The sequence below is a fragment of the Phalacrocorax carbo genome, chromosome 6, assembly GCF_963921805.1.
Source record: "Phalacrocorax carbo chromosome 6, bPhaCar2.1, whole genome shotgun sequence".
In the NCBI taxonomy this organism is placed as follows: domain Eukaryota; kingdom Metazoa; phylum Chordata; class Aves; order Suliformes; family Phalacrocoracidae; genus Phalacrocorax; species Phalacrocorax carbo.
The window spans coordinates 20,823,191-20,847,934 of NC_087518.1; the positions used below are offsets into that span (position 1 = coordinate 20,823,191).

The 24,744-nt window shown below is 56.5% G+C and overlaps 1 protein-coding gene across 1 annotated transcript in view; it reads left to right on the forward strand.

Annotated features, from left to right (window-relative positions):
* Positions 1 to 24,744, forward strand: part of BSN (bassoon presynaptic cytomatrix protein) — a 106,249-nt gene that overhangs the window by 79,125 nt on the left and 2,380 nt on the right. The window contains exons 4-11 of the mRNA XM_064454145.1: positions 10,807 to 11,241; positions 12,750 to 19,385; positions 20,077 to 22,189; positions 22,508 to 23,250; positions 23,612 to 23,705; positions 23,834 to 23,974; positions 24,178 to 24,232; positions 24,319 to 24,415. Of these exons, the coding sequence (XP_064310215.1) occupies positions 10,807 to 11,241; positions 12,750 to 19,385; positions 20,077 to 22,189; positions 22,508 to 23,250; positions 23,612 to 23,705; positions 23,834 to 23,974; positions 24,178 to 24,218 (10,203 nt within the window). The 3' untranslated portion in view covers positions 24,219 to 24,232; positions 24,319 to 24,415. The remainder of the gene's footprint in view (positions 1 to 10,806; positions 11,242 to 12,749; positions 19,386 to 20,076; positions 22,190 to 22,507; positions 23,251 to 23,611; positions 23,706 to 23,833; positions 23,975 to 24,177; positions 24,233 to 24,318; positions 24,416 to 24,744) is intronic.

A 24,744-nucleotide genomic window follows, 5' to 3' on the forward strand; every position in this document is an offset into this window, starting at 1 on the left:
GTCCCAGCTGTGTCCCATCCCAACTCCTTGTGCACCTCCAGCCTCCTTGATGGTGGGGTGGGGTGAGGAGCAGAAAAGGCCTTGACTCTGTGTAAGCACTGCTCAGCAATAACAAAAACATTTCTGTATTAACGACACTATTTTCAGTACAAATCCAAAGCGTAGCCCCACACTAGCTATGATGAAGAAAATTAACTTTATTCCAGCCAAAACCAGCACAGATGGAAAATCTCAGCTCTTCCACCCTGGCACCTGTAGCCAGTTCCTACCTCCTGACACCGCTGGTGGGAACATCCATCGAGGTCAGGGTCACCATCAAATCACCACGTGGCAGCTGGGGGCTTATCAGCTATTTTTAAAATAGGTTTAAGGTAAAATAAGGGGTTTTTGAAAATAAGCTTAAGTTTTAAAATAAGTCTTGAAGATTATGAAAATTATATTGGACCCACCAAGACACATACCCTCTCTGTAGGCAAATTGCGGGCTCCCCAAGCTTGCATTTATGGCCCAGATTTCAGGCATTTTGGTGGAGTCAGGAATTGCATGGAATGAGCATAGCCAGTGAGGACAGGGAGGGAGATGCTCTCCTGATGAAGAGGACTGGAAGCCAGACCTAAGAAGGTGGGAGCCACTGTCTGTGATCCGGCTTTGCTGTGGGCAGCAGATGAGGAGATGGAAGAGAGGGTGTGCAAGGCACAAGCTTGGAAAGATGCTGTTGTGTATAATTTGGGGAGTTAAATGGCTCATCTGCCTCCATTGTAACAGCCCATGTTTCTAGAACCTTTTCCCAGCCTTCTACTGTAATAGCTTATTGACCTGCACAGAAGCTTGAAAGATTATGAGAGTTAATTTTTTGAGCTTATCACTTGATTTATTCCATAAAGGTAGTTCATTTAATTAAAATATTTCTGCCACTGAAATCAGGACTCACAATCTTGAAGTCTGGAAGAGGACATACAGACTTTCTTTGAAGCAGCAATCATTGAATGGGATCAAACAGCATTGCCCACAGAAACCAAAGCTTCCAGTTCTCCAGGAACACATGTACTTTAGGGTAAAAATCCTGAAGGAGGCCACAGAAATAGAAACAGAACAGGATGGAGAAAGAGGAAGGCAAAAGGCTGAAATCAGTGGGGTCGTGGTTACCCCGAGATGTCTGCCTGTGTCTGCACAGCACTGGCTGCTCTCAACCCAAAGGTGAAGTCCTTGGCCTTTGGTGCCCTATTTTTCCAAGTGCTAAACAGCCAGGAAAGCCCAGAGGTAACCTCCCACTCTCTGGCAGGGTCTGGAAGAGCTGAGGACAACTGTTAGCAGATATCTTCTCCAGTGGTGCATCTACACAACATGCAAGGACCATGGGAAGGTGGATTTGGTAGGTTTGAGCGGTGAAGTCCTGCATACCCCCGGCCACCTCCACGTGGGGTTTTTGGTCTCTGCCAATGTAGGGTTGTCTCCTGGGAAAATATTGTAATTATTTTTAAAGTTTCAAAAGCATTATATGACTGTGCAGGTACCACAGGACATTGGTTTGTGATGTCCTCAGCTTCCAAGCCATACAACTGATGGCTCCCTAACACACTTTGAAAACAATCCATTATGATCATGAAACAGGTTCAAACCCCATTTGCTGCTGCTAGACTGGTTTGGGGGTGAGAGGACTGGGGACTGAACAGCTCGTAATGGGAAGGAAGCAGAAGCTTTTGAAACCACATATTTTCTTCTGGTTTGGAAGCGAGTGGCTGCTGCCTGTTCGACACTTGGGGCTCTTTGCAATTCAAAAAAAAGAGCAAGCAGACAGCTTGAATCTGCTTTTATCAGATGCAGAAAATGACTAGTTGGATGGCTGGATATTTTAGTCAACACTCGTGCCTGTGAAAAACCAAGGTTTTGATTAAATAAGATTTCTCTGATAAACTTAGCTTTTCTTGGCTTTTCTTCCATTCTTTTAGAAAAACAAATAGAATATTATATTTGTTTTCTGCAGACTTTTTCCAGGTATCTCTTTGCAAGCATTATTTTGTTGCAAACTTGAAATCTTCTGCATACAGCGTCAAACAGTTCCTGAAGAGACACGGTTATTTCATCAAACATATGCACAAAATAGTAGCATGGCCACAAGAAACACCTTGCACCTACACCATGCCAATGCACCAAAGGGAGTTAGGATCTGTGGTGACCAGGACACAGACTCCACTGGACCCAACATACATCTGGGCATTATTGCAGAATTATTATCATGCAGCTGGCATTCAGAGATCCTTCTGCTGCTGTTAACCTTGGCTGAGAAATACATCCTGATAATGGGGACTGTTAAAGATAAGGCTAGCTGGCAGGCTGATAAATCTTGTTAAGGAGTACTACATCACAGAGTAAATTACAATGTATGGCCAGAACGATTCAAACAAAAATGAACAATATATTACTTCTTTATCAGTAGGGGAAAAATAGACTCTTGCCTCTGTGCTGGTGGTTTTAATGCTGGATGCAGAACTGAGTTGTGATGTTAGTGGTGGGGCTTACTGAGAAGAGGCAGTTTCTCAGTGGGTGCAGCCCCAGCAGCGCTGGAGCAGGTACCTGGCAGGGTCCTCAGAGAGGGTGCACTGGGAGCAACTAATCTCTGTGTGGGCAAAAGGGGATGGGAAGCTTGGACATGATAGAGGACTAGATTCACGTCCCTCTTTTCTACGTGGTTAAATGGTGGTCATGACAGTCTGGTCTATAATGACTGTAAATGATCCAGACAACTTTATAAACATTACATTGGAGCAAAATGGGAAAATTGGAGCTTGTCTTCCTTGGGACAGCCATAGCTAATCTTTGAAAACCAGACCAAACCCTCTGCTGCTCTAATAGCATTGGCTGGATTTTATTATGAACAGAAAATCTTAATTCTTCATCTGTTTGGATCCAGTCTCTCAGAACTGAGCTGATAGTTAATTTAGCTCTTTCTCCAACATAAAACAGAGAGAAATAGTAAGGTTCAGTGGAAAGGAAAGCAAAGAGCATTTCCAGCATCTGAGACTTGCGCTCTTGTTCCTCCTATTGTTCTTACCCTTTGTGACTTTCCTTTTTCTTAAATACACAGCACCATGCTCATGCATTTCCTTCTGTGATGGCACCATCACATGCCCAGCTTGGATGAATCAGCTGTATCTTGAGTCTGGCCATGCCAGAGGCAGCTTTATCTCCACCTGCTCACTGCAGAAGGGGACATCAGGTAACGGTCAAGGTAGCAGAAGATTCATGGTGGTAGCCAATGGCCAGGAGAAAAAGGGCGCACAACTAGATTGGAAATAACAGAGATAAATGAGTATCAAAACTGCTGCCCAGCGGTGGCAAGCACATGAAATCAAGGCTGTATTTTATCTGAACCACAGTGCTGACAGACAACCTGGTGCAGAAGGTGGTGGGTGAACTTGTTGGGTCTGAGTGAGGATGAGCATTTCTCATGGTCATGTCTAGCCCCCAAACTAGTCTTCTCTTCTTCAACAGTAAAGCAGAGGATGGCCCATGTCCCACCTAGAGGTGTTTGGTCTCCCTGTCTCACATCCTCACCATCTTGAGGCAAAACATCTTATATTCATCTCCACTGCCATTGCTGTGCTGGGAGATGGCATCTCTGCTTCCCATTCCTGACGGCAGCTGGTTTATTGCTGGATGTCTATGTTATTGCAGAAGCGTGACAGTGACACTGATGCTTAGCAGGCTGTTCCTAGGGCAATGGATGCTCACCCACAGCCCTGGGAATCGGTCCCATGTCTTTCAGACAAGCTGAAAGCATCAAAGTGCTCTCCTCAATATTCTACTGATTTATTTTTTTTTTAATCTAATGAACTGGAAGGAAATATGTTGAGTGGGAAGGGATGTCTATATATATTCTGCAAAAGCACTGGTTGCCAAATTTTGGACAGCTGTGTACCCTTTTTTAGCAGCCCCTCACACAGCCCACACAGCACCCAGGCTCTCGCAGTCGGGCTCGTTTGGAAATACACTTCCTTGATTGCAAAATAGTTTCAATCCTTTGACTTAGAAACATTCTTGCCATTTGAAAAGATTTTTTTAAGCTGCAAAAATACAGAAGGTGCTTTCTGCCGCAGCAGCTGCCCTAGTTTTGGAGGTGGTGGAAGATGGGCAAGGAGCAGAGAAGAGCTAGGGGAGCCTGATGGCTACGGATGCACAAGGATGCAGGTGTTGAGATGCTCCAGAGCTGGGCTGTGCTGAGAGCCGCTTGGCTGTGGCTGCTTCAGCTGGATGCCGGGGGGTGGTTATTCTGGGGTCCTAGCCAGGCAATCCCAACTGGCCCTTTGGCATTTGAGTCAGGCATTTCAAGGCAAGCTTGTTTCTCAGCTCTGTGGAGTGAAATCATTTGGGCTCAACAGTGAAATAATATTATGGAAAAGTAGTCTAAGCTTGACTCTAACACTACAATTCCTAATAACATGGAAGAGTTGGTGGCCTTTTCCTCTAGCCTCTATCAAGCCAAATTTGGGAAGGACCCTTGCTGGGAGCTATGGGACAGCTCAGGAGGCAGAGCAGAGCAGCACGTGCCCCTGTCTCCAGGTCAGCGCCCCAAAAAGCCATCAGTTTTCTGCAGATCTCCAAATCCGCCACAGAAGGGGCTGCCCAGGGCAGTGATGCCCTGACCCTGGGGCATGGCTGCTGGGGTTTGCAGCTGTGTGAGAAGCTGCAGGTGGTCCAGGCTGGCCATGCTGGTGGAAACCACATTTGCAGCTCTCCTGTGGCCACAGAGGCTTGCACCGCTTTCTCCCTGCTGTAGCAGCATTCACTGGCCCGGCCGTCAGCTGCTGCAGTGGAATAAGCTGGATTTGGCAAGAGCACAGCTATTTTTCAAAGGTGAGTGGAGGGGAGCATAGCTGTTACTCATCAAAGACTTTCAGCTGGAATAATCCTCCGCTGGCTATATGGTGTATTGAACTGCAGGGTGGGAGGCTGTGAATACCCCCAGGTGCTATTTCTCTGACTCCTGGCCTGTGTTGTGAAGGGCTGATGCATCCCTGCTGTGGCCAGGAGTGGTGAAGGAAAAAAATTCCCCAGCATGAAGCATGTGCAGGGGGAAGGAGAAGGGATGAGCCAAGGGAGGATGATGCTCCCAGGTGCCGCAGGAACAGGACTGTGATGGCCACTTTTGCACCTGTCTGCTGTCTAGCTCCCCATCTCCACTCTGCCTTCTCCTCTCCATGGCACCAGTAAGGGAAATGGGCGGTAGGACAGACACCACTGCTCCAGGTGCCCTCTGGGTAGTTTTGGCCAGCAGCTGGGTACAAGGGGAGTGAGCATTGGTGCAAGACACGGCATCTCCCCTGCAGTTGCCACGGAGCAGGGACTGGGAGCTACTGCCGCCCACATCCTTCCCTTCCCTCCTGGCATGGCTGACAGCAGCCCTAGCGTGCAGCTATCACATGTGGCTTCTCCCATCTTCACTGCATCTTTTTTCCAACCAGGAGAGGTCCCAGCACAAAGAAGGAAGAGGGATGAAGTGGAGCAGATGAGAGGCAGAAAATGAGCCCTGTGATGAAGAGCTCCTCCTGGCGAGCTCATTACCCAGCACTGCTTTTAATCCATTATCGGTGTGAAGGATACCAATACATCGCACACATCTAAACCAGAGCTGGGGAGGGACTGTCGCCTCCATCAGCCTGAGAGAGGCTGCGGGAACAGATAAGAATAGGCTGATGCTGGAAAACACATCACTGGGTTGCTTAGTCAAATGCTATATTTAGCAAGGGATTGAAATAACTGTGGTGGTTTTCAGCTGGGCTAATCTGTGAACCATAGTTGTACTAATACTTGCCCAGTTGATGGTAATGAAGTCAATTAATGTGGAGCAGTTGGCAGCTGAGGAAACCTGGCTGTGGGAGGTGTGTGCAATCCCCTCACTGCCTTTCCCTGCAGACAGTCCCAGGAGCCCATGGCTTTATGCTGCGAGAGTGCTGGCTCTTCGCTGTGCTGCATGCAACAACCTTCGGCCAGGCAGCAGGAAGGATGTGCAGCAACTTCCCAGGGAGCCCGCCAGCCCCTCTCGCTCCCCCAGCTGGGCAGGCATCAACATGTGGCCAGCTGGGCTCAAGAAACAAGACTTGATCTGCTGAATGGTGTTTGAGTTACATTTAGCACTTCTTTTTTATTTACAGATTTTTGACATAGATGTATAGATATATAGTTATACATAGATATAGATATATGCATGCATAAACTTCAGAGACAGCACTCATATGCTGGCATAAATGCAGTTAGCAAACACAAGTGAAGGAAGCTCTGCCATCTAGCTTGAGCAGGATTTTGAGAGTGTTTTTAGGGGGAAAAAAGGCACCATCGGAGCAATAGTACACCCTGTGCTTTCTGCCCTGCCCTTTGCCAGATGCAGCTGTCTCACAGCAGTGTGTGAACATGTGTGCGTGCATTGCTAGCCAGGCACATCCAGCCCTGCCTGTCCCCCCAGCTCCCCAGGGAGCGCTGCCTGCCCGTTGCCTATGCATCCCCCTTGGTCTCGGTCCTCTTCTGGCTCTGGGGCCAGCTGAATCCTCTCTGGTCTCTTCCCACCACAGGCACAGTTCCAACGAGCATCTCCTGTATTTCCTCCATCTCTTCTGATCTCTGGTGCTTCCACCATCACGGCTCATTTCCTCATCCTCGTCTCAAATTCTATCACTGCTTCAGCCTTCTAGGAGAGATAAGGGCTGGGGCGGAGGTAAAACCAGGCCCGTGATTATTTGCTGACAGCACACGAGGTTGAAAATGTGCTTTGTGAATGTGCTGTGGTCGGGACCACGATGCGCATCCTCCCCTCTGTAGGTGAGGGTCCCAAAGAAGCGCCGGTTGGCATGCTCCCTGTCACTTCCTAAAACTGCAGTGCTTGGTCAAATGGGTTTGGCAGAGGTGTGTGGTGTCTCCAGCCACAGGGAGGTGATTTGGAGGGGCTTGGGAGGGTTCAGCTGTGGAAATGGGCTGAAACCGGTGGGGCAGAGAGCATCAGCCAGCACTCAGGCAGTAGCATCCAGGGAGCAAAATGAATGAGCACTGGGGTTCACCCTGGGGAGGCTGCTGGCAGAGATAGCATCCTTGCCAAGGGGAGGGAAGGGCACAGGAGTGCTTAGAGGATGGAGAACCTGCCAGCCCAAGAAGGGTCTGAAAAGCTCTGGCATCCAGTGATCAAGCATGACTCAGACCCTTTCCTTTAAAACTGTGCTAAAATCCATCCATAGTAAGGACAGAATTGGCGTGTTCTTAGCACAAGGGTGCTGAGTGCTTGAGAGATGGGATCATGCAGTGAGATGCCCCCACTTGTGCTGTGGGAGGGGGTGCAGAAGGTGTCTGGATGTCAGGAGCCCTCCTAAACAGGAAGTTTCCTACAAGCGGGGCTGAAAGGAGTTCTTGAGAAGTGATTTTATGAGGTTCTTGTTAATTTGGATCTTGATTCAGAAACCAGAAGTGTTTTCCATATTTTCCAGGCACCCATCTGTCACAGTGATGAGCCCTGCACAGTTCTTGTCAGCAAATAAATGAAAGATTCTGGTGAGGTTCACCGCATTTAATGCTGGGAGATGAGATCTGGATTGCAAGATACTTATACCTCATGCTGCTTATCTTATTTTGTACAGATTTTTGTCCTGGTATTTTAATAGGTATTGTTTTAACTTTGGAAAGTAGTACCACTGTACATAAATAACCAGGCAGAGTCCCAGGGATGATATTGCAGGGAGTGGTTTGCAGTGGGATGAAGACCACAGCCATGCATCTCCCAGAAGCTGGAGGGGTTGCAGTGAGGGTCTCGGGTGACAGGGGTGGTGGGACTGGCACCCAGGAGCTAACCAGGGAAGCCTCTGGGGAAGTCTGACAAGCCTCTGGCACCGCCAGCTCCCACCAAGGCTCTCAGACCCACACGTTGCTGAACGGGGTTCATGTGCAACCATGATGCTGAAGCTCGCTGGCTGCATCATTTAAAAAAACCCCCAGTGGTACTGGGGGATTCAGCATTTAATTAACTTGCCAAGCAGTAACGTTGACCAAAATTACACAGGAGGACTTCTATTTTAGTTAATTACAGCTTTGTTGTTGCCCATTAGTAAATTAAAACAATTGCAGGGTAAAACCCAGTGGAGGTTGGTGAGCATGGCTGTGGTCACCTGCCAGTGGATGCCAGGGCTCGGGGGGAACCAGGTGCACCCCCCGATGCCCACAATCCCCTGATGTTCACAGATCCCATGCCCGATCCCAAAGTATTGCCCTGTACTGTCCTGGGGTATTGCTTCAGCAGCCCTGGGGGCTTCCCTGCAAGCAGGGCTGCTGCAAATCCTTCCTCACCCCCTGGAGGGAGTGCAGGCAGCCATCGAGATGGCAATCGCCACCTCTTCAGTGGAGCCTGCCAGAACTGCAGCTGCGTCCTGCATTTCCCAATGCCGTTTGCATGGTATGCAGTTAAAAACCAGGATAGTCATTACCACTTGGACGTGACACCTTGAACAAAGCCACTTGCTCTTGGATGCCGGCCAGGGCTACCCTGCACCCTGGGCTCCATCCTGCCCCTAATGACCACAGAAATACTGTTTCTCTTTCTGGGAACCTACTTTTTCCATAACTCCTCTGCAAATCCCGGTGGTTTGCGGGTGAGGAAGGCTGGGTGCCCGAGGGGTCAGGGTTGTGACCCTCCCAAGTGTGTAAGCTGATAGCCTGGCTGGGCTGGGCAGCCCCCTGGTGCCTTTGCTCCCCTGCCTGCCCAGCTGGCCAGTTTCCAGCGCACCCTGCTGTGCCAGCACCTCTTCATTTAAGGCAGCATCTCAGGTGCCCTTTGGTTTCATCCCTCTTTAATTATTGATGCTTTCCTGACCCAGAGCTCGCTCTGCATCACAGCAGCATTGCCTGTGCGCTGCTGATCTTCCCCGTGCACTGCAGTGTTCACCGGTCCCGGCTCCCCATCACCTGTGTTCTGCACAGTTAACACTCCCATGCCTGCTGCTGCAGTACATCCTCAGGCAGCAAACTTCAGTATTGAGCAAGCCCCCATCTCTGTCCTCATCGGGGCCATGGTTTTCAGCATCTTTAAGCACAGAGACTCAGACAGGTGCCACCATGCCTTTGCTGTAAGCTCCTTGCCAGCTTACCGCCCAGGTGAGGGGCACCCTGACTTCCTGGGCACCCAATGGTTTGGACATATAAAGCACTAAATACAGCCTAATTATTATTATCTTCATAGAATCTGGTTAATCTCAATGGGGATTTATGAGCTATTAGCAAATCAGCCAGTCATTGAATGTTCGCATTTTTCTCACGAGTGGCTTAATCCCGTTGGCCACATTAGCTGAGAGATGCCCATAGCCAAGTTATACATATGATGGAGCTGCTCCAGAGCCAATCCCTCTGAGAGGGAGCAGAGGTGCTGCAGGAATACCAAACACTGAGCTGACAAGGCTGCAGGACCACAGGAGAGGGACGGGTTGTCACCATCACAGCGTGGGGTGCTGGTGTGGGGCTGGGAGATGCCTCAGATGCAGCATCTTCAGTGAGCCCCTGGGTTTTTAGCGTCCAGCAGTGTGATGGGTGTCAGTGATGGGTGTTGGTGGGGCTGCAGAAGTCTCTAAAAGATGGTGACTGAGCCTTAGAGAGGTTGGCCAGAAATGTTCCCACTGGGTGCGGGCAGCTTTGTTCCATCTCTCTGCAGTAGCTATGGGCAGGATTTCCTGCACACCCCACCCCCCACCCCCCCCATATGTGTGTAGGAGCTGGGCAGCTTGCTGCTGCTGCTGCTGGAGGCATTCACTGCAGCAAGCACTGGGATGTGGTGGCAAATGCTGTGCTGGCTGCTGCCGCACAGCCTGTGCTCACAGTGTATGCATGGCTCTGCACGGCACTGGCTGCTGATGGGGCTGGGGGCTCTCCCACGACTCAGGAAAATTCAGTTATCCATTTGCTGGTCTTCTGCCATGAGAGGCTGTAGCAGCATAGCGATTTGCCATAGGGGTTCAGACTGAAGCGCAGGGTGCTGGATGGCACGGGACACCCCCCAAGATGCCAAAAAAAGCCAGGAAAAGAAAATGCAGAACCCCTGCCATAACCCCACAGGCTCTCTGCCACTCACAGCCCTGCTTGCAAGCTGCTTTTTCCAGGCCATAAAATGACAGCTCTTGCTGAGAATTTCTCTAGATGAGAGTGTCTTGTTCTTTTCCTGCACAGTGTGTACTTTGGGTAATATCTCTGGGAAATTTTTGTGCACTTCTGTCCCCAATATTTTCTGATAACCTAGAAGAGAAAGATCCTTAGGTATTATGATTATGCTCTTAAACCTTTATTGTGTCGAGGAAAACAAATCAGAGTGAGAAAGAAACTGTATGGAGCCTAAGAAGTGTTAAGCTACAGCAGTAATCTGGCTTCATTGTTTAAACTCATTTAAAATGGAAACACAGGCAAGGCTGGGGTTGGAAAGAGCTGGTGATGCTGAAGTGCCGTGGGGAAAAGTGTGAAATCCCTGTGTCATAGCCATGGTCCCTCTGGCTGAACATCTCTGAGGTCTGAATGAGGGTAGGGGTAGGTTTAAGCTGGATGGTCGGTCTCCTCTTCTAGATGGTTTATAGAATATGGCTCCAGCACTACGCATTCTTCTGCAGCCCACACCGGCATTTCAGCACCTGCCCGCTCACAGCTTGGCCTCTCCAAAGCTGGTTATTTGGTCTGGGGGGGCTGAGTCCTTTGCACCACCACCATGTGTCGCATCAGCTGAACTTCTCAGTGAGGTCCCTGCTGGGATGAAGCTCCCAGAGTTTCAACAGAACTTTTCCTTTCTGTATTTTGCAGAAGAACGAATGGTTGTGCTTGAACTGCCAAACTCAGCGGCTGCTCGAAGGCAGCCTTGGCGACCCTGCCCCGATGCCACTGCCTGCCCCAAAGCAACCACCCACTGGCTCCCCACGGCACCAGCCGCCAGCTGTCAGCCAGCAGCAGAAAGCACCGGCACCAGTGCCTGCCAAGCCGGCGGCAGCTCCCGAGCGGCAGCCCTCGCCTGCAAGGAGCCTCCAGGCTGCTGAGCAGAGCAGGACCCCGAGCCCTGTCCTGGCAGAGAAGAAGCCCCTAGTTCCAGCAGAGGAAAAACCACTACCCAAAGCTGCCCTGGAGCCTTCCAGAGATCCTGAGAGCACTGTGCTGAAGGGGAAGAGTGTGACCCCCAAACCAGAGATGGAGAGCAAGGAGAGCCGAGCACCCCCCACAGTACCACGGGTGAAGGAGCAGGAGGTGAGCTCTAGGGGTGCATCCAGCTCCAAGCATCCCTCGGGACCACATCCTGCCCAGGGCTGACATGGTGTTGAGCCATGCCTCTGCTGGCAGCCATGCTCAGAAACAGAGGGTTTTATTCCAAGTCAGAGCAGAAATCACGTTGCCAGACACATTTGCCTCCGGAAACAGCCTTTTGGGAAATGGTGAGCTCAAACACTGCTGTCTCAGCATTTCCAAACCACTTAGGAACTTCACATGCTCTGTAGCATCATACTGGTATTTGCCTTCTCTTTTATTAGGATATCAATTTGGGCATAACGCAATAGTTCAGGCTGTCTTTGGCCTTTGGATTTGTTTTAAAATAATATAAGGGCAGTCGAATTTGTCATTAAATGGAAAGCTCATTTCACAACATTTCAGGTTGCAGCAGTGGACCTTTTTGAAGCTCCTTGTCTCACCGTTTTAAAATTCAGTACAATTTGGAGAAACATTTGGCTGCATTGGGATGGTTTTCCCTCACAAGCAACCATGCTAGCAGCAGCCAGCACAGCCCCCTGCAGGGAGGGGACACGGCAGGAGGTCCCCACCAGCCTGGAGGGGACAGCTCCCTGCCATGCCGCTGTGTAGCCCCCAGGGTAGGGATTCCTGGCCCTTCCGAAATCAAATAAGATCCGTGGTACCTCTGCTGGTGGGGTGATGGGCCCTGCCGGTAGCTCTGGGGCCAGGCACGATGATGCTTTCCGTGCGGCTTGCCCCCACGCTGCCTAACTGAAACACCAATTAAAATGGCCTGTTTATTTCTGCTGGCATCTAACGAGGATCCTGGGGTCTGACCTGCTTTTGAAGGCTGCTTTGCAGGGCTGTCAGGCAGGGAAATTAAAGTTCATTAAAAGACAGCTGTCCCCCGTGACTGCCACCAGCGAAGGTCCTGTCCTCTCAGCACCACCGTGCCAGCCTGGCCAGGCACCGGGGCACAAGACCTGTCTCCTCCCCAGACTCCCCCGTTACCAGTGCTCTCACCTCTCCCTGTGCTGGCAGCTGCCCGCCTGCGTGCCTGCCTGCCTGGGGAGAGTGGCAAGCAGCTCTGCCCTTGCACCCCTTCCCCAGGGAAGGGTGCACAGCCACCGGTACCCCAAGGCTTACAGCCAGGCTCAGCTGCCGCTGGATCTGTAAGTAAAAAAATCGATATTGCTATTAGCCTTCTCATGTTAGTTATCAGGGAGATAAAGCTGGTGGGGCTGGGTTTTTTAAACATATTTATGAGTCCCACAATACCTGTGCCCCTGAGGACTTTTGCCGTGCCATCCCCTGCTTGCATCATGCTCTGTCACCTGCCTTCATTAGCGTGCAGACAAATTGCTGACAAGCCATTGGGGGGACACAGGGCAGCCCCCAGCCTTCATGCTGGGCTGGCTCCCAACACTGCCCATACCTTCTGCATGCTTCCCAGGGGAGGATTTGGGAGGAACTGGGGGGAGCAGCTCCAGAGCTGTCGGGTCTGACGCTGTGCTCTCCCTTGCCCGCAGGACGGGAGCAAGCCTTACCCCCCAGACCTGTCCCGCAGCCCCCAGAGCCTGAGCGACACCGGCTACTCCTCCGATGGTATCTCCAGCTCACAGAGCGAGATCACCGGCCTGGTGCAGCAGGAGGAGGAGAAGCTGAGCGGCACCGGGCTGGCTGGGCAGAGCCCCCCCAGCCCTTCCGAGCTCACCAAGCTGGAGAGCAGCATGCGGCCCCTCCTGGAAGGCCGGGGTGCCCCGCCAGACCCTGCTGAATGCAGCAAGGAGCTGCAAGAGGAGCAGCGGCAGCGGCCACGGTACCTCTCCATCACCCCAGAAGCCTTTGACTCAGATGAGGAGCTGGAGGACATCTTAGAGGAGGATGAGGACTCGCTGGAGTGGGAGAACCAGCGGGAGCGGCGGGAGAGTGCAGAGTCCTCGGACGAGTTCGGCAGCAAGCTGCGGCACGACTATGTGGAAGACAGCAGTGAGGGGTGTTTCTCCCCAGTGCCTCCCCAGCCCAAGGGCCTGGAGGCAGAGGTGAGTGATGAGGAGTTCATGCGGAGGCAGATCCTAGAGATGAGTGCAGAGGAGGACAACCTCGAGGAAGAGGAGGAGGAGGAGGGCTACAGGCATGCCAAGTACAGTGTCCACAAGGCTGGGCTAAAGGACGAGGCAGAGAAGGGCAAAGAGCCAGCATCGGCCAAGCGGCGCCTGCCACATGGCTCCAGCAGCCTGTACAAGGAAGAGAGGAAGGAGCTAGAGGTAGCAGAGGGCAATGACTTGAGCACGGCTCAGGGTGGGCTGCGGCGCTTCAAGACCATTGAGCTGAACAGCACAACTGGCTATGACCGGGAGGTGGAGATGGGCCAGGAGACGGATGCCAGCCTGGACCGGGAGCCTGAGCTGGAGATGGAGAGCCTGACAGGCTCCCCTGAGGAACGCTCCCGGGGCGAGTACTCCTCCACCCTGCCAGCCACGACACCCACCTACACCTCAGGCACATCGCCCACCTCCATCTCCTCCCTGGAGGAGGACAGTGACAGCAGCCCCAGCCGCCGGCAGCGGCTGGAGGAGGTGAAGCAGCAGAGGAAGGCTCGCCACCGCTCACATGGCCCCTTGCTACCCACTATCGAGGACTCATCTGAGGAGGAGGAGCTGCGGGAAGAAGAGGAGCTGCTGCGGGAGCAGGAGAAGATGCGGGAGGTGGAGCAGCAGCGCATCCGGAGCACAGCACGTAAGACCAAGCGTGACAAGGAGGAGCTGAGGGCCCAGCGGAGGAGAGAGCGCTCCAAAACCCCTCCCAGCAACCTCTCCCCCATCGAGGATGCCTCCCCCACTGAGGAGCTGCGTCAGGCGGCAGAGATGGAGGAGCTGCACCGCTCCTCCTGCTCTGAGTATTCACCCTCCGTTGACTCAGAGGCTGAGAGTTTCGATGCCATGGCCTCCAAACTGTACAAATCAGGCAGTGAGTACAACCTGCCCACCTTCATGTCACTGTACTCCCCGACGGAGAAGGGGGAGAGTGGCCCCAGCCAGCCCACCAGCAAGCCTCTCAAGAGTGCCGAGGAAGCCTATGAGGAGATGATGAGGAAGGCAGAGATGATGCAGAAGCAGCAGGTCCAGCAGGCCCAGCCAGCTATTTCCTACAGCAGTGCCTACCAGCAGGGTGGCTACTGTGGCACTGAGAGCCAGAATGGCTTCGAGTACCAGTACACCGAGGAGTACCGGTATGATGGTGGCCCTGCACACCCAGCCCAGCCCAGCTATCCGAGTGCCCTGCCAAAGGCGGGAGCAGTGTACGAGGATATCCTGCAGACCTCGCAGAGCATCTCCAGGATGCACCAGTCCGCCTCCTTTGACCTGGCCCTTGAACAGGGAGAGAAGGCAAAGGGGCAGGAGGAGGCTTACCAGGAGAAGCACTTCCTCAATGCCGAGAGCACCTATGCTGACCTGATGAAGCAGAACGGCAGTCCGCTCACCCCGGGCACCAGCCCCACGCAGCTCTCTGCTCCCGTCTCCTTTGCTGCCTCTGATGGCAGTACAGGAAAGGCCATTCCCGATGTCCGGGTCACCCAGCATTTTGCAAAAGAGGGGCAAGACCTGGCCAAGCTCCAGAGCACCCCAGCAGAGCCCAGCCCAGCATCCAAGACTACTGCCACTCCTTATGCCTACGGCAAAGGCACCAGCACAGTGACGATGATGGCAGTGGTGAGTGGCCCCAGGAGTGCGCCATGGAGCTATAGCTCCTCAGCTCCGGAGGCCCCATCAGTAGCCTTCAGAAGCTATGGTCCAGTGAAGAGCACTGTCAGCTATGGCTCGCAGACGGAGGACACTGGCAGAAGCAAGGTGGCAGTGGAAATCAGCATGCAGATGGCCAGGGAGAAGCTCCCGGCCATGAGCGATAGCAAGCCTCTACTGCCTAAGACTCACCCCTTCTTCAAGAGCTCCAGTCCTCCACTCTCGCCCACCTCCCCCACGCAGAGTCCCACTCATGCCGCAAAGGCCACGGCAGAGTTTTCCACACAGACACAGAGCCCCCTCCTCCCCTATGAGGGTCCTGCCGTTGCTGGCCCCACTGCCTCTTCCCCCATGGTGGCACAGGGGACGCAGACGCCACACCAGGCGGGCTCACCACGTCTGGCCCGGCAGCCCGTCTCACAGGATGCTCCATTCATGCTGATCACACTGGCAGCTGATGCGGCCAGCCAAACAAAGTCAGCCAGCTCTGGCTGTTCAACGTCCCCCACCTCATCCCCCACCAGGCCAAGCCGGGAGCTGCCAGCACACAGCTACAGCCGGGCACCAGAGCCAGAGCAGCCTCCGGGCACATATGTCAGGGCACAGCCGGTGAAGGAGCACACCCAGCAGACATCCACTGTGACTTCAGCCACTGATGGCATCACGGGGCTGTATGGCTGGGGAGCGCTTCCTGCAGAAAACATCTCCCTCTGCCGCATCTCCTCCATTCCCGGCACGTCCCGGGTTGAGCCAGGACCCAAGGCACCGAGCACTAATGCCGTGGACTTACGGACGGCGCTGAAGTCCACCCCCATCATCATAACAGACCAAGGCATGGATCTCACCTCCTTGGCCACTGAGGCCAGGAAGTACTGCCTGACCTTGGACCACATCCCAAGCCGGCAGTCCACGGCCATCCAGCCCTTGATCATCAACCTCAATGCCCAGGAGCAGCCCCACACCATTATCGCAGCAGCCAGCTCCGCCAGCCTGGCCATAGCCTCCCCCATGCTCCTCTCGCAGCCCAAGCAGCCTGTGGTCTATGGAGACCCTTTCCAGAGCCGGGTGGACTTTGGGCAGGGGACTGGGAGCCCAGTGTGCTTGGCGCAGGTGAAGCAGATGGAGCAGGGCGTCCAGACAGCAGCTGTCAGAGCTAGCGGGGCGGCCAGCAGCAAGCCCGAGTCTACTGCTGCCCCCCAGACCAAGTTTGCAAGGTATGGCATGCCAGGCCAGATGGTGAAGAAGGACATGCTCATCACACAGACCGGCGGGGTGCAGAATGTTGTCAGCCTCCCGCAGCCCTTCCTGCCAGAGCCAGGCTCGGAGCTGTACCAGGTGGTGCCAGTGGAGCTGAAGAGCCAGAGCCCTCTCCTCGCCCTGGGCAGCAAAAAGCCCCAGGTGATGATGGTGCAGATGGAGGAGGCAGCAGCTGGCCCAGTGACTAAAGTGCTGAAGGAGGAGCCACCGGCCAACGTGCTGGACCTCACAGGTGTGAAGCCGGAGAGCCAGGTGGCCTGCTGCAACATGGTCTACAAGTTCCCCTTTGGTGGTAGCTGCACCGGTGCTTTCAACCCCACCTCCAAGATGCCAGAGAAGAAAGCGGGGGAGGTGGCAGCACCCGGACAGAAAGCCAGCGGGCCCCTCTATGGCAGCAGAGAGCCAGAGCTGCCAGAGACCTTCCCCTACCGGGAGCAGCCAGCACCAGCACCCTCACTTTATGAGGAGCAGAAGTTTTACCCCGCCAGCGCCTTCGGCCGGCTCTACTCCTCCATGTCAGACACAAACCTCTCTGAAATTGGGATGAGCTACTACCCCACGAAGGGGGACCAGCCCTTCCCTTCCCCAGCAAGTGATGCTGCTGTGGACCTCAGCACCATGAAGCACTCCTACAGTGTGGGCTTCGCTGAGGGGGGTTACCTGGGCCAGGGGCTGCAGTATGGTTCCTTCTCCGATCTCCGCCAGCCAGCGGAGATGCTGGGCCACCCGCTCCCCATGCGGAGGTACAGCTCGGCCTCCAACATCTATTCTGACTACCACTTCTCAACCCGGGGGGACCTGGCCAGCTTCCAACAGTCCAGCCTGGCCCACTACAGTGCCACCACAGCGCGCGAGATCAGCCGCATGTGTGCCGCCCTTAACTCCATGGACCAGTATGGAGGCCGGCACACCAACGGCCCTGACTTGCTGCCCTATGGCCCTGGCTCCGGGCTGGGGGGCACGGGGGGGCTGGCAGCTCAGCAGCAGGGCCCTGTGCCCCCCAAACCTGGCAGGATATACAACCCCACCTTCCCCGAGGCACGTCAGGGCTTCAGCAGCCTGGCACAGTACAATGTCCCCAGCATCCGCTTGGGATCCATCCGGCAGATGCTCCCTTCCACCGCCACTGTGCGGGCCGCTGACGGCATGATCTACTCCACCATCAACACGCCCATCGCCTCCACGCTGCCCATAACCACTCAGCCAGCGTCGGTGCTGCGGCCCATGCTGCGCGGGCTGTACAGACCCTATGGCCCAGGCGGTGTGGCAGCGGTCCCGCTGGCCAGCCTGCCCAGGCTGCCAGTCGTCACACCCCGTGTCCCACTGGCAACACAAGGCCTCTACCGCTACTCAGCCCCTGGTCGGCCGGCCCCAGCGGCCTCACTGATGGAGACGCCTGTCTACCTGGGCAAGCCTGTCAGCACAGCGCCTCCAGCGGCAGGTGCTGGTCCTACACCCAAAGCCCCCACTGCCCCCACCAGTGGCTTGCAGAAAGCAGAGCCGGTGGGGTCTGTGCCCCGTGCTGAGGGGCCAGCAGCACCAGCAGCCAGCAAGGAGGGTGGGCAGGCAGCTGCGGTGCCCAAGCCACTGCTGGATGGGGCTCAGCGGGAGGAGCGGGAGGAGGAACGGCAGCGCAAGCAGCAGGAGCACGTGCTGCAGCTAGAGCGGGAGCGTGTGGAGCTGGAGAAGCTGCGGCAGCTGCGGCTGCAAGAGGAGCTGGAACGGGAGCGTGCAGAGCTGCAGCGGCACCGGGAGAAGGAGCAGCTGCTGGTGCAACGGGAGCTGCAGGAGCTGCAGTGCATCAAGCAGCAGGTGCTTCAGCAACAGCAGGAGGAGCGGCACGTGCAGCTGGCACTGCAGCGGGAGCAGCTTGCCCAGCAGCGCCTCCAGCTCGAACACATCCACCAGCTCCAGCATCAGCTGCAGCAGCAACTGGAGGAGCAGAAGCGGCAGAAGAGCGCCTTCCCCATGCCTGCTGAACCAGCTGCCCGCCCTCCTGAGGGTCCCGCCGAGGCACCACGGGGCCTGCCACACAATGGGCAGGTGTGGCCCCTGCCAGGTGAGGCACTGCCAGAGGGGCCCACTGGCCCCCGCTATCCCATGCCTCAGCGGCCACTCAGCAGCTCGGCCTCAGACATGTCACTGCAAGCCGAGGAGCCTTGGGAGCCTGGCCGGGGCATCAAGAAGAGGAACTCGATGCCGCGGCTGCGGGATGCTTACGAGAAGGAGGCAGCACGGGAGGCCTTCACAGCAAGGAAGACAGCAGACAGCAGCGTGCAGACGGATGAGGAGGATGGCGATGAGCGGTACCTGCTGTCACGGCGGCGGCGGCCGCGGCGCAGCACCGACTGCAGTGTGCAGACAGATGAAGAGGACAGTGGGGAGTGGGAGCAGCCTGTGCGCCGCCGCCGCTCCCGGCCCTCACGGCATGCTGAGGCTGGCACTGAGGGCAAGCTGGAGGGGCCAGCCCGCAGTATGGCCAGTGTGGGCATCCAGACAATCAGTGACTGCTCAGTGCAGACGGAGCCTGACCAGCTCCTCCGCGTCTCCCCCTCCATCCACATCACCACCCATGACCCCCGAGTGGAGATCGTCAAGTACATCTCGGCCCCAGAAAAGACACAGCGGGGCGAGAGCCTGGCCTGTCAGACAGAGCCAGAGCCTGTCCCCCAGCCTGGTGTCGTGGTCCCCCAGCTGACAGTGCCCACCACCATCCCGCCCTACTCCACCAACATCCAGATTGTGAGCACAAGCCCCCTGGACCCCCACACCGTCCGGCAGCAGACCCTGGGCAAGTTCGAAAAGAAGAAGCCAGATCCCCTGGAAATCGGCTACCAGTCCCATCTGCCAGCTGAGTCCCTCTCCCAGCTGGTGACCCGCCAGCCACCCCGGTCTCCCCAGGTCCTCTACTCACCTGTCTCCCCCCTCTCCCCACACCGCCTCCTGGAGTCCTCCTTCGCCACCAGTGAGCGGCTGAACAAGGCTCACGTCCCCCCACAGAAGCACTTCACCACCGACTCGGCTCAGCGCCAGCAGACACTACCGCGCCCTATCAAGACCATGCAGCGTTCCCTCTCTGACCCAAAGCCCATCAGCCCCACCGCTGAGGAAGCCAGCAAGGAGAGGTTCTCCCTCTACCAGCACCCGTTGCTCCCCAGCACCCAGGTATGTCAGTGCAGAACAACCTTGCCCTCAGGGAACAGCCCCAGGAGGCACCGTGAGACATTTCGGTTTCATTAGCACTGTGGTAATTAATATTTTAAAAGTCTGGCTTCCTGCAGCAGCTGATGGCAACCAGTAGGCACAGACACATGCACCAAAGTCAAGAGCCAGCAGGAGGCCCTGGAGCTCCACCAGCTGCATGAGCCCATCAGTGGGCAAGAGCTGCTGCTGGGTGGCAGGATCAGGACTGTCCCCTGCCCTAGCCAGGTCCCCCTCCACTCCCAAGGAGCAGGCACCATGCAAGGCTCCATTTCAGGTTATGGTGGCTTTCCCTCCTGCTTTGTCCCCTCACACCACAGTTGCCTTGGGCAGCCAAGCACCCAGGGAATTCCCCAGGCAGCAGCAACCCCCAGCCACTCCCCTGAGCCCCGCTGCCAAGTGCCTGAGGACAGAGGCAGCAGTGTACACGCAGCCCGCCCAGCACTCAGCGAGCTGCCACCCCCAGTAATTACTCACGGAAAGTGCCCTGCCTGTTACTTCCATCCTATTTATTGCGCTTTTACATAAACACTGCTTCCTCAGTGCATGGGGAGACACGTGCACAGCAGGCTGCTTCACTGCAACCCTGGGGCATGGGGAGGACATGGGGGGACAACCACCCACACCCCTGACCAGGTGTCCCTTGGGTTTGCAGGTGGGGGGGTTGCAGTCAAGTCCACTGGCACGCAAGGTGAAGCGGACGCTGCCCAGCCCACCGCCCGAGGAGCCCCACGTCCCCCTGGCCAGCCCAGCTGCCTCCCAGATCTACTTGAGCAGCCTGGCCCCCAAGGCCACTGCACCAGTCACCAAGGCCAGCCTGCTGAAGGAACTGGACCGTGACCTGAAGCTGGTGGAGCATGAGGCCACCAAGCTGCGTAAGAAGCAGGCGGAGCTGGATGAGGAGGAGAAGGAGATTGACGCCAAGCTGAAGTACCTGGAGCTGGGCATCACCCAGCGCAAGGAGTCACTACTGAAGGACCGTGGGAGGGACCATCCCTACTTGCGCTGCCCTGGGGACCGCCGTGACTACCTGTCTGACAGTGAGCTGCACAGCCTGCGCCTTGCTGCCTATGATGGCACCAGCCTGCGCCCCACACCCACCGGGCAGTACCCTGATTTTGCCACTGCCACTGCCTCCTATGGCACCTACCCATACTCTGCCCCACAGGGCCCCACTGCCTTCCCACCAACGCACCTGCAGCCCCCCCGGTACCCTGCAGCCAGCACCTCACAGGACAGCTTGCCAGTGGCCCCACTTCCTGCCTTCGCCTCGCCTGGCGCCTTCCCGGCCCCCAGCACCACATACCCAGAGCTGGGTGCCTCAGGCCAGACAGGCTTCCGGCCCCAAAACCCCTACCAAGCCCCAAGCGCCTTCGCTGGGGTGGCCACTGTGCCGGCAGCACAGCCCGCCCTCTTCCAGAGCCCAGTTGAGATGGCCAGTGGGCACCAGAAGCTGCGGCAGACCTCACTGGCTGACCTGGAGCAGAAGATCCCCACCAACTACGAGGTCATTGGTGCAGCTACCAGCTCCTCTGCCATCCCTGATGTCACCTTCAGCACCGCGACAGTGAGCAGTAGTTATGAGCAGTACAAGGTGCCTGAGGCCCAGCCAGCTGAGAGAGCCAGCACAGTGCAGGGCCCCTCTGCCAGCTTCCCCTCTGAGTCCCTCTACACCAGCCTAGAGCAGAACATCCCCCGTAACTATGTGATGATTGAGGACATCAGCGAGCTCACCAAGGAGAGTCCAGCAGTGGAGGGGCAGAAAGCAGAGCCGGCAGGCACGGCTGCCGACAGCCGCCACAGCAGAGAGAAGAGTGAGCTGGGGGACGCCGAGGGCTCTGGCCGGCCCTGCTGCTACACCAAAGCTGAGGACGAGTCTGAGGAGGATGTCTATGACCACCATGGCCCTGACCATCAAGGGAAGAACAGCTACCACCGGGGCACGGAGAGCAATGGCAGGGTGTCGGGGAGCTCTGCTGGCTCATCCTACTACTATGGGGACAGCGAATACCGGCACTCCTCACGGGTGGACAAGCATGGCTCCAGTGCAGCACTGTCAAAGCATTCATCCAAGAACCTGGCACCCGCCGTCATCTCCTCGAAGCGGAGCAAGCACAGGAAGCAGGTCATGGAGCAGAAGATCTCCAAGTTCTCCCCAATTGAAGAAGCCAAAGATGTGGAGTCAGACCTAGCTTCCTATGCGTCGATAACCTCAGTTGGCAGCAGCAATGTGGCCTCCAGGGCCAAGAAGCTGCAGGAGGAGATCACCTACGGCCTGAAGAAGAATGTCTATGAGCAACAGAAGTACTATGGTGTCTCCAGCCGTGATCTGGTGGATGAGGAGGAGCGAGTCTACTCTGCCAGCAGCAGAACCCGCCTCTCTGGCTACGGGGTGGAAAAGTCCTCCAGCCGGGAGATGGTTGGCCGGAGCAAGTCTTACGAGCGGGAGGGTGCAGAGCGCCCCTTGAAAGGCAGCTCCAAGCCCTCATCCCTCAGCATGAGCCAGAGCCGTGGGCGGGCACCTATCCGCACGCAGCACTCAGAAGAGGAGAGCCCCATCAGCCCCCTGGGGAAGGCAGTGGGGGGGTCACGCACCATGGCGGGGCCTGGCCCCCAGTCGGCAGGGGATTCCTGCTCCCAGTTCTGCTCCAGCCACTCGTTGCCTGATGTGCAAGAGCACATCAAAGACGTGCCAAGGAGTCACTCATACAAGCACGAGGAGGGCTACAGCATGGATGACACCCATTGTGTTGTCTCGGACAGTGAAGGTAATGGCTCCCTGTGGTGATCACCCCAGAGCATGCCACTTCCCGGGGGCATGCCCATCTGCTTGTATGCAGAGACACTCTCACCGCCTCAGTTTGCTTGACATGTGCCTTCCTCCCCCCACCCTGGGTGTTCGGTGTTAGACAGTCCCATGCGATGCCCTGCCGCTCTGTGCCGCGCCGCGCCACGTCCCATCCCCACCAGCGCGGGCTGTCCCCCGCACGCGTGCCCACTGCTTGCCTCTCCCACCTCATTGCATGGCTTCCACCTGGGCAGCCTCAAGTGAGAACTTGACTGTGGTTTGTTTTTGGTTTCCGAAGCCTATCATTTGGGTCAGGAGGAGACAGACTGGTTTGATAAGCCCAGGGAGGCCCGGGCGGAGAGGGTCAGGCACTACGGTGGCCACTCTTCCTCACAGAAGAGACCCCCAGTTAAGCACACCTACCACGACTACGACGAGCCCCTTGATGAGGACCCATGGCAGCACAATGACTACCCCCAGCACCGTGAGCACCGGCACCACGGGGAGTATGGGCGCCATGCCAGCACCTCCCGGCACACCAGCGATGAGCCCCCACGCCGCTCAGCAAAGCAGCACCCGCGGGAGCCTGGCCGCCATGAGCCCCGTGGCCACGGGCCAATGGCTGCCCCCAAGAAGGCGCAGCAGCCTGAGCCCCGTGCGCCTGCACCCTTTGGCTCTGGCTCCTCTGAGTATGCCCTGCCATCCCGCCCTGCTGCTCACCACCACGGTGCTGAGGCTCCCAAGGCACAGAAGCCCCTGCAGCCACATGGGCCGGCCACCCCAGTGCCAAAGCCGGAGCCCCTCGCACACCCACAGCAGCCAGTGGCCAGGCAGCAGCAGCCAGGGCAGCAGGCAGCACGGCAGCAGCCAGCGGTGCGGCAGGCTGCCCAGCCAGCAGGCTCAGCACAGCCTGAGGCCAGGGGCAGGACACAGGGACCTCTGTCATCTCGGCCACCACAGCAGCAGCCAGGGCCAGCCCAGGTGGCAGGGAAAACGCCGACTGCGCTCCACACACAGCCGGGTGGGCACACAGTGCCAGCGGTAAGTAGGAGCTTGGCCAGCTCAGCTGCCTCCCTGCCCTATGGCTCTGCCTGGGACCAGCCCAGCTGGCAGTGGCCAAAGGCTGGCAGGGGAAGGGTTGAGGATGGGAGCCATGGGGCAAGGCATATCCCACCCATCTGCCCACTACGGCTACCCCTGGGTGCCGCTGGAGTAGCCATCCCCTCAAGGGGACCTGGGAGGGGACATCCCTGTGCCCTGGATCCCTCCCTGGCACTTTTGGGGCTGCAGAGCCATTTTCCCACAGTGTTTGGGGGTTTCAGTGTCACCTCCTGGTCTGGGCCACCTGCAGAGGATGCTTTGCCGGGAGGGTGAGCCCTGAGAGCTGTTTTCCCTCTTCCAGCTGAAAGTGGAACAGACAGATGCATCCAAACCCACAGCGAAAGTGCCACAGCAGCCAGGGAGAGCACCTGCGGCACAGCCCCTGGGAGCAGCAGGTCAGTGGGCCCGGCAGCACGGTGCCATCCCCACCACACCGGCTGCCTGGCACCCACGGGGCTCGGCCAACCCCCACTGGGCCGGGCCCATCCCCTGCTAACCGTGGCTTCTTTTGTCCCCTCCACAGACAGCAAGGCCGGTCCGAGGGCAGCTGGGCCGCGTGGTCCCACTGGCACAGCCACAGGGCAGCCTGGGGCAGAAGGAGAGAGTGTTTTCTCCAAAATCCTGCCAGGGGGGGCAGCAGAACAAGCAGGCAAACTGACTGAAGGTCAGGGTTGCTCCCTGGGATGGGGATGGGGCAGTGATGCTCTTCTGCACTGACATGGGGTTGGGTGCCACGGGGGTGGCCAGGAGCAGCCAGCGGGATGCGGTGCTCCCATAGTCTGGGGAAAAAGCAGCAGTTTGGAGGCCAGGGAGCTTGGTGGCCAGAGCAGCTGCACCTTGCTAATGCGTCTCCCTGCTTCCCTGCAGCGGTATCAGCTTTTGGCAAGAAGTTCACTTCGTTCTGGTGAGAGAACGGCACAAGGTGAGTGCAGCCAGTGCCATGTACTGTGCCATGGGCTCTCCCTGCCCTAGCCATGCCTGATGCCTTCCCACTCCCTCCTGCTGCAGGAGTTTGGGAAGTGAGTGGAGAACAAGTCATTGCAGTGGAAAAACCTATGAAGAACCCAGCAAATTCAGCATGCGGCGCCAGACTCTGAGTATAACAGTGAGTGTCAGGGGCACAGCCACACACCCAACTCCTCCATCGCACCAGTCCCTCCATCACATCAACATCAGTCCCCTCCGTCACATTGGCCCCCTCTGCCATGCCATCCCCTGGGCTCCTGTGGCACCACTGTCTCCCTTGGCACCCGTTCCCAGCCCCCAAGGTGAGAAGGACACGGTGTAGCCCCATCCCCTTCCCTCTGGGCCACTTGTCCCCATCCTCATCCCTGAGCACTGGCCCCAAGCCAAGGCGTGGGGGTCTGGCCTTGTTCCCCAGTCTTGGCAGCGCCGCATATGCTAGTGCCATGTGGGTGCTGGTGCAGACCCCGG